This window comes from Trachinotus anak, unplaced genomic scaffold (genome assembly GCF_046630095.1).
Source record: "Trachinotus anak isolate AG129_WGS33_773 ecotype Australia unplaced genomic scaffold, CSIRO_AGI_Tana_v1 ptg000025l, whole genome shotgun sequence".
NCBI classification, from domain to species: domain Eukaryota; kingdom Metazoa; phylum Chordata; class Actinopteri; order Carangiformes; family Carangidae; genus Trachinotus; species Trachinotus anak.
The window spans coordinates 1,010,250-1,023,958 of NW_027273876.1; the positions used below are offsets into that span (position 1 = coordinate 1,010,250).

The following is a 13,709-nucleotide window of genomic DNA, read 5'->3' on the forward strand; positions in this document are numbered from 1 at the left end:
GATCTTGTTCTAAGTGTGCTGCATGCTGATTGGTTCACTGACACTGATGAGATTTTCAGTCCCCAATAGTGTTAAACCATCAGTCTGGTAGCAGCTCTACCAAAGACCTCAGCAGTCAGACACCAACATCAGGGACTACGTTCACTGGTGAAATCTCAGGTTTGACAGTGGAAACACTGGAACGACCTCCACCTGGTCCCTGATTCAGTGTTTGGTAGTTTGGTTTCACACTTTTAATGAACTATCAGCCACATCACATGGTCTTCATCAATAGATGTTTCCCTCTGTTTTCAGTCACAGATACTTCACGCCTCCTGCCAAGAAAGCCAGGAATCACTGATGGACCGAGTCCCAACGCCACCGCCAGCCCAAGCTCCAGCTCCAGCTCCAGCTGACCCCTGCTCTGAGACCCCTGCTGACCCCACCGCTGACTCCACCACCGAGGAACGAGAGGATGACGGGAAACGATCAAGGAAGGAGGACAAAAGAGAGACAAAGGAGAAGAGAGGAGCCCACAACAGATCCCTGAAGCCCCCCCAGCCCTCCAAGCTCCGCCTCTTCCTGTCTCAGACCTCCAAACCAGACTCCAGCTCTGGCTGTGCCTCCACTGCTGCCCCCCCTCCAAAGACGAGGGCACCCAGGCCACTGTCGACGCCTCACGACCCAGAGAGCAGCGGCGCCTCTGGGGTAAAGCTCAAAATGCCAGCCTTCACCTCCGGCTCTTCTCGCCTGCCCAAGCCAAAGAGCCACTGAAGAGCTGTTGGTCTCAAACCGCCTTCCTAACACGCAGTGACATGAGCCCACGAACCGCAGGTTTCCCCCCGCCTCATTCCGGTCGTGTTGAATCTGTTTCAGTCGTGATTGATCCTAAACTCTGCCTCTGAGCTGTTGGAAACGTCCTGTTCTCTTAAATTCTCACAATAACAGACTGTGGCCAGAACGATCAGCACGTTATTTAATCCGTAAATGATGTTGAAATATCGACAGTTAACTTATTTATTCTTCTGTTTTGAGCACTGTGGTCGACGAATAAAGGTTTAAAACTCTTAAAACAGAGGAGCAGAAGCTGGTCGTTCTTCCTCAGTAGATGAGATCCAAACCTTCTCTGGGCCACCCGTTCACTCGCTGTGTGTTAGGAACCAGTCGGACTGTCTGTGCCTGATGGACTGACTCCACAGAGGGAACCAGTCGAACCTGGCTGCTCTTCATCCATCATCCTTCACTTCCCCAAAACCTCCTCCAGCAAGTCTTCCTCACCGAGGAGTCGCCCAAACACAGAGACCTGGATCCCACCAAGACCTCCAGCCCAAACACTGGATTCCATCTCTTCATCAGTTCATCTCTTCATCTCTTCATCTGTCTGTTCATTGTAGACCAACTGGCTCAAACCTGCTGTTCTGCAAAACAACTCGTCTCCAAGGTCAGAAAATCCAACTTTTATTTTTGTCCCGTCTCAGACAGGATTCTCTCTGTGTCCTGTCACTGTCCACGTCTTCACTCTGTGGGTTTGACATGTTCTTTACACAGTGTTTCCACATCACAGCCGTTATTCACTGGAAAAACCTCCCGCCTCCAGGTTTGATGACTATTTTGTTGTATTTATAAAACCTGTTCAGCAGGTGGAGGAGCAGTGAGGTTTTTCTTATTTTTCAAGAGTCAACATGTAGGAGGTGAGAGGTTTTTACCAAACACTGATGATTTGACCAGAAGCCGTCTGGTTAAAGACCAGATAAAGACCGGTTAAAGACCGGCTAAAGACCGGTTAAAGACCGGCTAAAGCCTGGACGAGGTTAAAGGTCTCAGAATGCTTCAGACGAACCGTCTGCAGTTGGGATGTAACTAAGCACACTCCTCGTGCACAGGTCGTTGTGCTTTACGTCATTATTTCTGTTTCCACTTCAGTTCAGAGAGGTCGCCATCTTCATGCAGGACTTGTTCAGGCTCATTTATGTGAAACATCATAGATGGATTTGAAACTGCCTGAAATTTCAGTGATTCATTGCAACAAGAGCAGAAAGACACAAAAGACCCAGTGATTAAAGGAGGCTGAAGCAGTTTGACGTGGTTGGAAAAACAGGTTCGTCTGACGTAAACTGAGGCCTTTAACTGACCGAAGGCTGAAATCATTACTGACACTCACACAAGCAGAAACATCAGTGTATTTTAGTCTCAATATTCAGCAGAGGACTAAGACTGTAACTCTCCTCTGTCATTTTTCCTGCTCTGAACGCTGCGTATCATCACATTTTAGAAACGAGCAGCCAGGAGACATTAACAGGATCAACAGCCTCCTCCCTCACTTTAACATTTCCTCAGCATCGCACCACGAGTCAAAAGCAAATCCAGCACCTGGATGAACCCACTGACATTTACTCTCCACCGACGAATCACTGACAAGTCTGACAGGTGAGCTATAATCTCATTTCCATCAGTGAGACAGAGACTCTTCACCCAGCGCTGCTTGCTTCGATGTTATTAACAGTATATGCAAAGATATGCAACACAGTCGCAGGTCCAAGCCCCTAAAACACACCCTTTGTCCTGCCTGTGTGCCCTTGAGCAAGAGTGGAGATGGTGTTGAATATATATGCAAAATCAAACTTAGCATAGTTTCACATTTCACGCAGCGAGTAAATCTCCAGACAATCCCTCAACAAACCTGCCGTTCTGTTGGTCAGAAATCACACAGGCGTCTGTGCAGCTGAGGAAGCAGCTGTGACAAAAAGTGACAGAACCACAACAACAGCTGTGTGAAAAACAACAGCAGCAACAACAGTGATTTTAACAACAGACTCACTGAGTCTTTAGGCAGAAAGAATCACTCAGAGGTGAATATTTGGTGACTGAACATTTCAAAACATCAACTTCTAGACTTCAACAATTCATTCATCAAATAATCAGTAAGATAATCAATAATGAAAATGATCTTTAGTTCCAGTTTGAGTCAGTAATCAAATCAGAGAAACAGGTGACAGACTGACAGGTAACTCAAGCCCTTCCTGGGCTCTCTTTGGTCGTCGTAGTGAAAACAGAAGCTTTATTCAAATTTTATTTTGTCCTGAGACAAAAAGCATGTAACTGGACTCAACACAGCATGAACCATGTGAACAAACCAGCAGCAGCACAAAGGACCAACACTGAGAGTCGATCCCACTGTGGTCGGTGCAGATGAGATATTAAACACCAATCTCCTCTGTCCACGGCTTCACGTGAAACGTTTTTAAAAACTCTCGTATCTCATGTCGTCTGCTCAGCTGTTCTGAAAATGAGCTCACACACTTGAAACATTCAGGTCCAAGAGCATCATGGTGTGTTTTTATTCCTTCGTTTATTCAGCTTCCATCAGATCAATCAAACTCAGGTCAAATAAATCAGCAGCAGAAAGATCAGCTGACCAGCTGCTGATCAGCTGATCACTGCCTGACTTTTCTCCCAGTGTGACACAAGAACCCAGAGATGACAGTGATCACAGTGCGGAGGAGCATCGTCTCCTCCGAGTCCAGGTCTCTGTCCTGCTCCTCTGTCTGAGAGTCTCCCATCCTGTCCTCCTCCTCTTCTTCTGTCTCCTTTCTCTCTCTCTCTCTCCCTCCCTCCCTCCCTCCCTCCCTCCCGTCATCACGTTGTCTTCCTCACAGATATGACAGACCATGTCTTCTCTCTGTGTGTCCACCTGCTTGACTCTCCCATCCCTCGTCTCTCCTCTGTCCATCCATCATCTGTGTGAGGAAGCTGCAGCAGGGAGGATAACAAGGTCAACAGGGAGAGGAGGAGGAGGAGGAGGAGGATGAGGAGGAGGAGGAGGAGGAGGTGAAGAAGAGAGAACACTGTAATTGGTCTTTTTTTTTTTATCAACCAGCTTTGTTCTTCTCTCCTCCTGTTGTCTTAACTCATCTTGTCTCCTCCTCCTCTCTTTCTGTATTAAATGACCAACCAGGGGCCTCAGACCTCCAGGGGCCCCAGGTTTACCCCCTGTCATTTGGGTCGAGTAGATGAAGAAATTAGCAGCTGTCAGACGTCCTCTTTTTGTTATCAATACATCTGACAGGTTAGTGATCAGGGTCACTAGGGGCCGCAACAATTTTTTTCCCTGGGACCCCTCAGAAGCTTAAACTGACTCCTTCATCCTCCTTTCCTTCTCTTCCCCTCTGCATTTCCTTAACTATCACCTTATTTCCTTTTTCTTTTCTTAACACACACACACACACACTCTCTCACTCTCACTCTCATACACACCTGAGAGTAACAGCAGGTACCACTTAGGTGTTGTCGATAAGCCCAGTTGCCATGGTAATACAGCCGGGCAGCCTGGCAACAGCACTGGGATTTAGACAGTGTGAGAGTGTGTGTGTGTGTGTGTGTGTGTGTGTGTGTGTGTGTCTGTGTGTGTGTGTGTGTGTGTGTGTATGTACTTGTACTTGCTACATAGTAAGGACCAAAAAAAGTATTTTACTAACAGAGTGAGGACATTTTGGGAAAGTGAGGACATTTTGGCCGGTCCTCACTTTTTGAGACACCTTCAAATCACATGTTGAGGGTCAAGACTTGGTTTTAGAGTTATGGTTAGAATTAGGTTTAGGTTAAGGTCAGGGTTAGGGTTAGGGTTAGGCTCTCAGGTGTGATGGTTAAGGTTAGGGTAAGGGGCTAGGGAATGCATTATGTCAATGAGTGTCCTCACAAAGATAGAAGTACAAGTATGTGTGTGTGTGTGTGTGACTGAAGGTTGTTGGTGTTTGGATGAACTGAGGAGACATCCTCCATCTCTTCTCCTTTCCTTCCCTACCCTACCTCTTCATTTCCTTCCATACATTCTCATTTCCTTTCCTTCTCACCTTTCCTCCTCTTTAGTCTCTCTCCTCCTTATCTTCCCTCACTCCTTCTTTCCTTCATACCTTCTTCTGTTCCACCTCCTTGTCTCTCTCTCTCTCTCCTTTTTCTTTCTCTCCTTCCACCTCATCTTTTCATCTCTTCCCTTTCTTCTTCTGCTGTCTTTCCTTTCCTACCTCCTCCATATCTTACCTCCTTGTTTTTGCATCCTTTTCGTTCCACTCCTCTTTCTTGCCTTCCTTCTTCTTTTTCTTTCTCCTTCCTTTACCTGCCTCTTTCTTTTATTACCCTCCTGTCATTTGTGTCCTTCTCTGCTTCCGCAACCTCCTACCTCCTTTCCTTCCTTTTCTTTACTTCCTTACAGCTTAATTTTCTTACTTTATCCTTCACTTTTTTTATTCCATACTTTGTCTTTCTTTTACCTCCTCCTTTACTTTCCTTCTGCCTCCCCTCTTCTAAACTTCCTCTTTTCTTTACCCCCTTTGTTTTTTTTTAATCACCCTCCCTTCTTTCCTCTCTCCTTCACTGCCTCCTCATTGGTCACATTTCTCCACCTTCTCATCTCCTTCCTTCGAGGCCTCAGACACCTCAGGGTTAAATTACTGAACCTGCCCAATCTAAAGTTTATTGTCCGTCAGCGGCGGCTCGTTTGTTAATGAGTGCTGTGTGTCATCATCAGCCTCTGACCAGGGGAGGGGGCGGGGGGGGGGGGGGGGGGGGGGGGCAGATTAACTGTGTATTAGCTGAAGCTTACACCGGATTTACCAGGTGCAGGTTCTCAGCCCGGAACAGGCTCTGAAGACCGGCCGCTGGCTGGCCGCTGGCTGGCAACCTGAAGGTCATTTCATCTTAACGACGGATTCATTAACAAAGAAAAATAACAGTTAATCTGCCTCCCAGCAGCCCGCCGGCCAATTAAAATCCTCCGCTGACGAAACAGCTGGAAGCAGCTGCTGACATCTAACAACAGGACAGAGTCTGTGTATTTAAATGGATTTATTCTTAAAGTTTGTATTTATTTATTTAATTCCAGATAAGTCTTGATCTAAGTTAAGTTGAGCTCAGTTTTAACTTTATTCAGTGACATTTAATCAAATTCAGATCCAGATCTTTCAAATCTGTCATCGACATGTGATCAGGAGGCAGAAACACGACCACGACGGCTTTCAGCAGCCGCCCAGTTAATGAACCATCAGCTGTCGTCTGATGATCTTCACCAAAACCTCCTCAACCACAAAACACAATTAATGTTAATTAGCAGCTCTCTTAATCACCATAGTCGACTGACAGTATATATATTATATATTTTTATCTTTTATCATGTCTTAACGTCATGCTGTGTCACAGCCGAACATGGTTAAAATTCATCATCAAAACCACTGCATCTCCTGGGAAACACACACACACACACACACACACACACACACACACACACACACACATATCTGTACATGTCGGTTGATTCCACAATACAACACAATAAATGTATTAATGTATTAATGCCCAGTAAAATCTGATCTGAGATGAAACGATATGAAACAAGACAAAAACATAAAAGAAGAATATTAATTTAAAATGAAAGAGGAAGTTGATTAAAGTAACTAAAAGATTTCGCTTCATCAAAACGTCTCATCCAGGAAAAACAAAAAACAGGAAACACGTCTGAGTCGAGGCTTCGCTCGGCCGTCACGTCTCTTCATGTTTCTGTTGTGACTCTGAAAAAGGAAGGTCTTGAAAGGTAGAAAACAGCTTGTTAATGACAGGATGAGTCTGTGTGAGAGCACAGCATCGACTCCATCAGGGTTTGGAGAAGAAAATCCCCCCGACCGCAGGAATCCAGATTTTTCATTATTTACAATTATGAGCAAAGTTTAATGGAGTCGTGATGTTGGTTTTCCTGCAGAGCTTGTTCCTGCTGTTTTAACTTTGTCGTTAAATTATTAACAGAGTCTCCAGAATAATCTTCTTTTTTACTAACGATCAACACGTCACAACTCATTAACTCTGCTCATGATCAAACCCACGATTACATGATTACTGTAACACCTGGAAACACCTGGACTTGTTTTATTCAAGGAAAGCTGAAAACCACCAATCAGGCAAATCAGCTGCTGGAAATAAACTAAATTTCTAAATTTCCTTCATTTAAAAAGAAACTTCTCTCGTTTCCATCCGCTCACGCTCGTCTGCTGCTGCTGGTCTTTGATGTTCCAGGTGTTCGACTCCCGCCCCTGAACACCTGTCGGTTAACCTGAAGCTAAAACATCTGTTTTTACCTGTTGCTGTTGTTGTTGTCGACCACACTCGTGTTGTCTGGTTCTCGTCCTGAAATGTCACTGAAATCCAGTTTCAGAGGATTAAAGACTGAACATCGTCACCGAGACAAATTATTCCTAAAGTGTTTAATATTTATTCCTCATTTCCTTTGAGGTTTAATTTATTGGACAAAATCTGCACGAAACTCCACCTGCGGACATGTTGAAATGCTCCGATGAAGATGATGATGATGCTGCACATCTGCAGAGCAGCTGGATGTGACAGAAACTGATACAGCCACAGTCTTATCTCTGAACTCTGTGTTTTTCCACTGGTTGTACTGATCTGATCAGCTGATCACACCGTGTACGACTGTGTGATACTCTGTCATGTGTCATATTTGAATTCTTTTTTTTTCTGTTGTCTTACATTTCTGTTGAAAAGTGACCATTTAGTTTTCATTTGTGATAAAAACAGATTTTACCAGGTTTGACAGTGAAACACTGAAATGACCTTTGAAAAGTTTTGGGTTTTAAATCAGAAAATGATCAAATATTATAAATTCTCTTCACTTGTAAGTCACTTTGGATAGAAGTGCTTTCCAAATGAGTAAATGTAATGTAAATTATTCAAATAACCCCTGCGTCACATAGTAAATTTATCATAATGTACATTTTCACACTTAATGCTGTTCATTAATTAATTAATTAATTAATTAACCTCTATCTTGTAGACTTTGCCGTTTCTTTAATCCCTTAAGTTTTTAATGATGAATCTCAATACTTCGCAAAGATATTTCACATTTAAAGTTTCTAGGAAAACAGAGATCAACTGTTCGAGCTGCCACAAGACTTTTAATGTGAAATACCTGTGCAGGAAGTCTTGAATTTTATTCACAGTAGACAATTAAACAATCAAAAAGATGGAAAAGTAGAATAGAAAGGGGATAAAGTTTCCTCCAAAAAAGGCCTTAGAAAGTCATAACAACTCTTAAATGTGACATAACTGTCAAGTAATTAATGTAGTTAATAGATAATTGTCTTATTGTCATCGTCTCTACTGGTTTTCTGTCGTTCTTTGACCAGTATGAAGTCTTTAAATTGTTACTGCTGCTAAAAAGGACTTAAAAAGTCAGAAATGTGGTTGGGTGCCCCCCCCCTCAAAAGAAACCTGGACCTGTGTTGATAATGAGCCAGTGCTGTGGAAATGTACATTATCCTGAGTTTATTAAGACAACAGGTAAATATTGAGGAAGTGCTGTGTTTGAGTGAACGGCGAATGAAAACAGGAGCAGGTCGTTCTCCACAGGTTCTCGTGTGTTTGAGGTAAATAAAGGTGTGAGACACGGTGTGAAGGTCAGAGTTTCCTCCTTAAGCTGCTTTGTTGTTGATAATATTTCAGTCTCTGTATTTAGACGTATTTAAACAGACGTTTATCATGTAGTTTCTCCACAGCTCTGCCGTAGATAATCAGAATAATACTCACTCCACATATCTGTACAGTATCTGCAATATCCAGTCCTGCAGTATATCCACTCTGCTGTGTCCTGTACTCTACTCTCTCTGTGTCGTCTGGGGAAATAGTCTTACTTTGAAAAACTTGAAGGACACGTATTTTATGTTGACAGACATCCTGTTGTTTCCTGTGTCACCTGCTGGTTTTGCAGAATTTGATTTTTGTGCAATAACTCTGCAGAACTCAGTGTTTTACCTCTCCACCGCACTAACTCTTATTTATGTGATAAACTGTACAAAGTCTTATCCACTGTAATTATCATTATTATTATCATTATTATTATTATTGTTATTAACACTGAATTGTGTGCTTGTAAAGCATCTCAGTCTGAAAATGCACTTTAAATGAAACGATGTGGGGCTTCATTCAGCTTGACTCTTAAAGACGAAAATGTCTCAACTGCTGCGTTTCATTTGTTTTGTTGTGTTTTAGTTGTTGTTTGCTTTTGTTTTGGTTTTTTTGTGTCTTTCTCGGCTCATGAAGCTGCCACTCTGCATCCATGCTGTGTTCAGGTCATATGGATACAAACACAACACATGTTAAAGAGATTCATCCAAATCAAATCCGGTCTTTGAAAAGAACAAAGTTTCATGACTAAAATTAAATATTTCACAAATCATTGTGTGAACAGCAAGAAAAAAAACTGGCCAACAAACTTAATGTTTAGTACTTTATTTTTAGGTTCCCCATCTTTTCATATCACGCACAATGAATCTGGAAAACACAAACTCTGTTCTAAACACACAGAAAACTACAATCATGGCGTCCTGACAGTGACGTCCCCACGTCTCCATGTGATGTAAATGCAGCATGTTTGTCCAGGAGTTAGCTTGACTCTCATCAGCCCTGCTCTCACTGGTTGATACAGATGCACAAATATAATAATAATAACAGTAAACTCCTAAAGTCTGATTTCTGCTCTGTGACTGATAAATATCAAATCTGCTGAATATTTCCTGATCACCTGCGTCACACCTGTGGACGCTGAGTGCTGAAGGTTTCATTGGACGTCTGCATTCCTGTTATGATTGGCCGAAACAGCTCCCTGTTGCTCACTGGTTAATATTTATGGCCTCTTCTGTCATTGGCTGTGATGTCTCTGATGCTGCTGAGAAGCCAAATGCTGAAATAAATAATCAACACTGAAGCTCAGAGTTTGGTTCATTGATGCTGATTTTTTTCCCTTGATTTATTCGTCAGTTGTCATCGAAATGTGGTTGTCATGGTAACCACCAGAATCCTGCTCATTCAGAAGCAACTGTTGATTTATTCATAAGCAGAAGCTGAGTTTAAATAACTCCTGGTAGCAAAGTGTTAGAGGAAGAACATGAAACTCTTCCTGTACATGGTAAGATGTTAATGTATCACCTAGATGCAGATCATGTAGTACTTTTAATGTGAAACATCTCTGCAGGAAGTACTGAGTTTTACTGATGGGAGATTAACAGCTGTTAAAAAAACAGCAACTGGAATTAATTAGTGAATTAAAATAAACCTGAGACGACTCTGTTGTAACGGTGATGAGTTAGTGCTGCACAAATGTACATTATACTGAATTTGTTTATTTTTCTACCCAGTTAAGCAACTTATTCCTTTAATGTGCAGAGAAAATATTTAGGTTTACGATTTTGGTTTTATTCCAGATCCTTAAAATCTAACAGATGATTAATAGATAAATTAATAATAATAAGATTTTATAAGATTAAACTGTAAATCACACAGACTCACAGAGGAAAGACGTGTTATCATCATGTGAAGAAGTCGTGTAAATGTTTCACAGCACATCGACATGTTTGTCTGTTTTTTGAGCTCTGAAACTGAACTACACACCCAGACACACACACACACACACACACACACCCACACACACCCACACACCCACACACCCGCTGACTAACTGCATTTCTTTGCTGTTTAGACTTTGAATGAACCTGAAGCAGAGGAGCTGCTCTCAGTTACAGTCATCTCCCCCTGACAGTGTGTGTGTGTGTGTGTGAGAACAGGTAAGTGTAGTAAAGTTTCCCTGACATCCCTCCTGATTAATTCCTTTCCTGCCTGAATTCTCCAGGCTGCAGGTTTTCATCCTGTTTCCTGCTGCTGAAGATTAAAAAACAAAAAAACAGACAAATCCTGAGGGTCTCACACACACACACACACACACACACACACACACACTCACTCACTCACTCACTCACTCAGCTGGTCGTAATCCCACTCAACAGGAAGCTCTCTTCATTTTGCACCCCCCCTCCACCAAGGACAAATCCAACAAAATAAAAGCCCAGTTTTCTGATCTGACGCCTTCAGACTGTAACAAACAGAATCTGTCCCATGACAACACCTGGTTAAGGTCTGGTTAGGTTGAGTTCAGCACCGTGGTGTGGGATTCTGTCCCTGTTGGACGTAAGACAATATTCAAGCACAGCAGGAGTGTGAGGATGAGGTGTCCAGGTTTGACTGAGACACCACTGATGTGTGTCTCTGTGGAGTGTAGAGAGCTGTGGGTCACCAGCTGTAGGAGTGTGACTGCCCTGACTGTGAGAAGCGGTGAAATATTTCAGAGCAGAGCTGAGTCATCCTCCACTTCCTCTGATGTGTTCGTGTCCAGCCTCCTCCTCAGAGTCTCGACTTTGATCGACCTCTGACTGCAGCCGTCCGCCCCGTGACCTCTCCCAGCTGTAACTCTGTCTAGACGCTGGGTGTCTCCTGACAGCCCACTGCTCATCCTGACCTCAATAAGTGTCCTCGTCTGTCACGGGGAGCCCTCGCCACGTCCTCGCAGACGTCCTCCCCAGTCTTCAGCGGGACTTTAATCTCCGAGCCTGACGCTGGACTAACGCTGAAAAATGTCCCCATTTGTCCCCTGACACCCTGAACGCAGCAGGACTGATGGTCAGCGGAGACGTCGCTCCATCTTGATGCTGGAGGCCGAGCTGAGAGACAGCGAAGACGATGATGATGATGATGATGATGAGTTGTTGCTATGGAAACAGGAACTACAGACGTGTTATTGTGAGGATGTGAAGTGTTTATGAGATTATTTAGTTTTGACTGTTTTGTCTTAAATTTGACAGTTTTCAGCCAAAACCAGGAAGAGATTTTACATGAATCAATCAGAATTCAACCTGTAAGGAAATAAAATTATAGAAAATATATTTTTACAGAACATTGTAAACATGAGAAAGATTTTAAAACATTTTTAAATTAATTATTATTTCTGAGTTTATATCAACCTCATATCAAACAAACAAAAAAATAATTCTGTCTTATTGAACATTATGATGTTGGTATAACTTTCTGTCTATATCTCCTGCACTTCTACCCATAAATAATCAGATGGAGAGTTTTCTATTAAAATTAAGATGAAATTTAAATTATCCTCCTGGTTTCTAATAACTCACTAATTCTAATAATTTACAAGAAACTTTGTAAAGCACTTTTTCTATTTTCTTTCCAGTTATCAGGCAAAACACCTCCATGCAAACCCAGTTAAATATTTCATTTATTATTTATTCATTATTGTAAACTTCAGAGGGAATTGTACAAGCAGGATGTGCAGTTTATGACAGTAAATATTTGTATGAATGGAGAGTAAAATGTGCTGTTTGTAGATGTGGGTGTCTTAGCATTTAGCAGTCATGCTAACAGTGTTCAGCCTCTTCATCCTCTCTCTCCTCCCTCCTCCTCCTCCTCTCCTCCTCCTCTCCCTGTGTGAATAATCATTTCATTTTTCCTGCACAAATGTTTTCACCTTCTTATCTCCTGCTGGACGTTTTCATGCAACAGGAGAATTAGAGGAAGATGGAGTGCGATGCTGCTGTTGTTGCTGTTGCTCCTGTGAGATAAGGCCGCGTTACGACAGGAAGACGAACGTCCTCCCATCAGCTCGTCATTACCACCTCCAGCTCTGCATTATAGAAACAGCTTATACTGCTTTTCTAAATCCTGAGCGTCGTCAGCCATTTTCACCCCAACAAAGGATTCTATTAAAATGATCTTTTATTATGACGAGCCGAAAGCAGCACTGTCATCATCATCATCATCATCATCATCATGTCTCTGTCTGTACATTTGTGGCCGTCCTGTATGTGCAGCGTGGAGGTGACTAAATGTGTTTTTAATGACTCCGGTTCAGCTGTGATTGGACGTGAGGAGGTCAGAGAAGCTGCAGCAGAGAAGCTGCAGATAGAAACTGATTATTAATGAATAGATGTGAGTTTAATGAACTGTGCTCAGCAGTTATCTCTGGTTATTACAAACAAATACTACTGAATCTTCTCAGAGCACTTTGTCCTCATGGATGGTTTGGTACAAGCACCGTGTTCTCGTTAAATGACTGTCACTTGATTCACTGGTGTAATGACGAGCGTCAGGACTAAATAACATCAAAAACTACAGCTGATCTCAATGAGTCTGACAAACACATCTGTATTTAGTCTCAGCAGGTTCAGAAGTCAAACATGGAGACGTCTGGGTTTGTGTGATGTAATGAGAATGGGTGATAAAAGTGAAGCAGTTTAAAAAGCCCATGAGCAGCAGCAGCAGGAAGCGACAGCAGCTGCACATTAAAGGTTCTGTAGCAGGTGGTCTCCCGAGCCCGACCGCCGCCGTCACACACTAAAACAAAGGTTCCATCAGCAACAAGAAGCACAACTGAATGAAGTTTCCCTGTGGACACGACCACATTTATAATATTGGTAACAGCAGTCAGCTAACGTTAGCATGCTACTGTAGCCTCTCTAATGAAAACAGACATTAACATTATGTAGCATCGAGTTACTGACACACGAGGAGAAGAAAGTTGTGAGTCCAGCTGGACTTCAGCAGCTCGTAGGTTCTCGGCCTCAGCACAGCACAGACCAGGACTGGACCCACGTCGGACTGGGAGAGAGATTCAGCTTCGGACTGATCCCCTGGGACCTGCTGCATGAATGACACTGATGGAGCTGGTAAAAACTTTTTGGATGTTTTGAAGGTCGACCAGAGACCTTTTTAGATGAAAACGTGGTTTCTTCAGTGGAGGGAGTTCTGTAAAGTCACCTTAACCTGAACACTGTCAGAGAGCAGAGGAACTCAGATTACAGCACACACAGAGGGGGTGTGGCTTGGCTCTC

At 42.9% G+C, this 13,709-nt stretch overlaps 1 protein-coding gene across 5 annotated transcripts in view; it reads left to right on the forward strand.

The window, feature by feature from the left end:
* ccser2b (coiled-coil serine-rich protein 2b) overlaps positions 1-9,747 on the forward strand; it is a 45,147-nt gene extending 35,400 nt beyond the window's left edge. For 2 of the 5 annotated variants that reach the window (XM_071461701.1, XM_071461702.1), the window contains one exon: positions 295-9,747. In XM_071461701.1, coding sequence (XP_071317802.1) covers positions 295-753 — 459 coding nt within the window. In that variant the 3' untranslated portion in view covers positions 754-9,747. The remainder of the gene's footprint in view (positions 1-294) is intronic. The other 3 variants (XR_011684991.1, XR_011684990.1, XM_071461704.1) reach the window with 3 other exon arrangements.
* Positions 9,748-13,709: the final 3,962 nt, after the last annotated feature.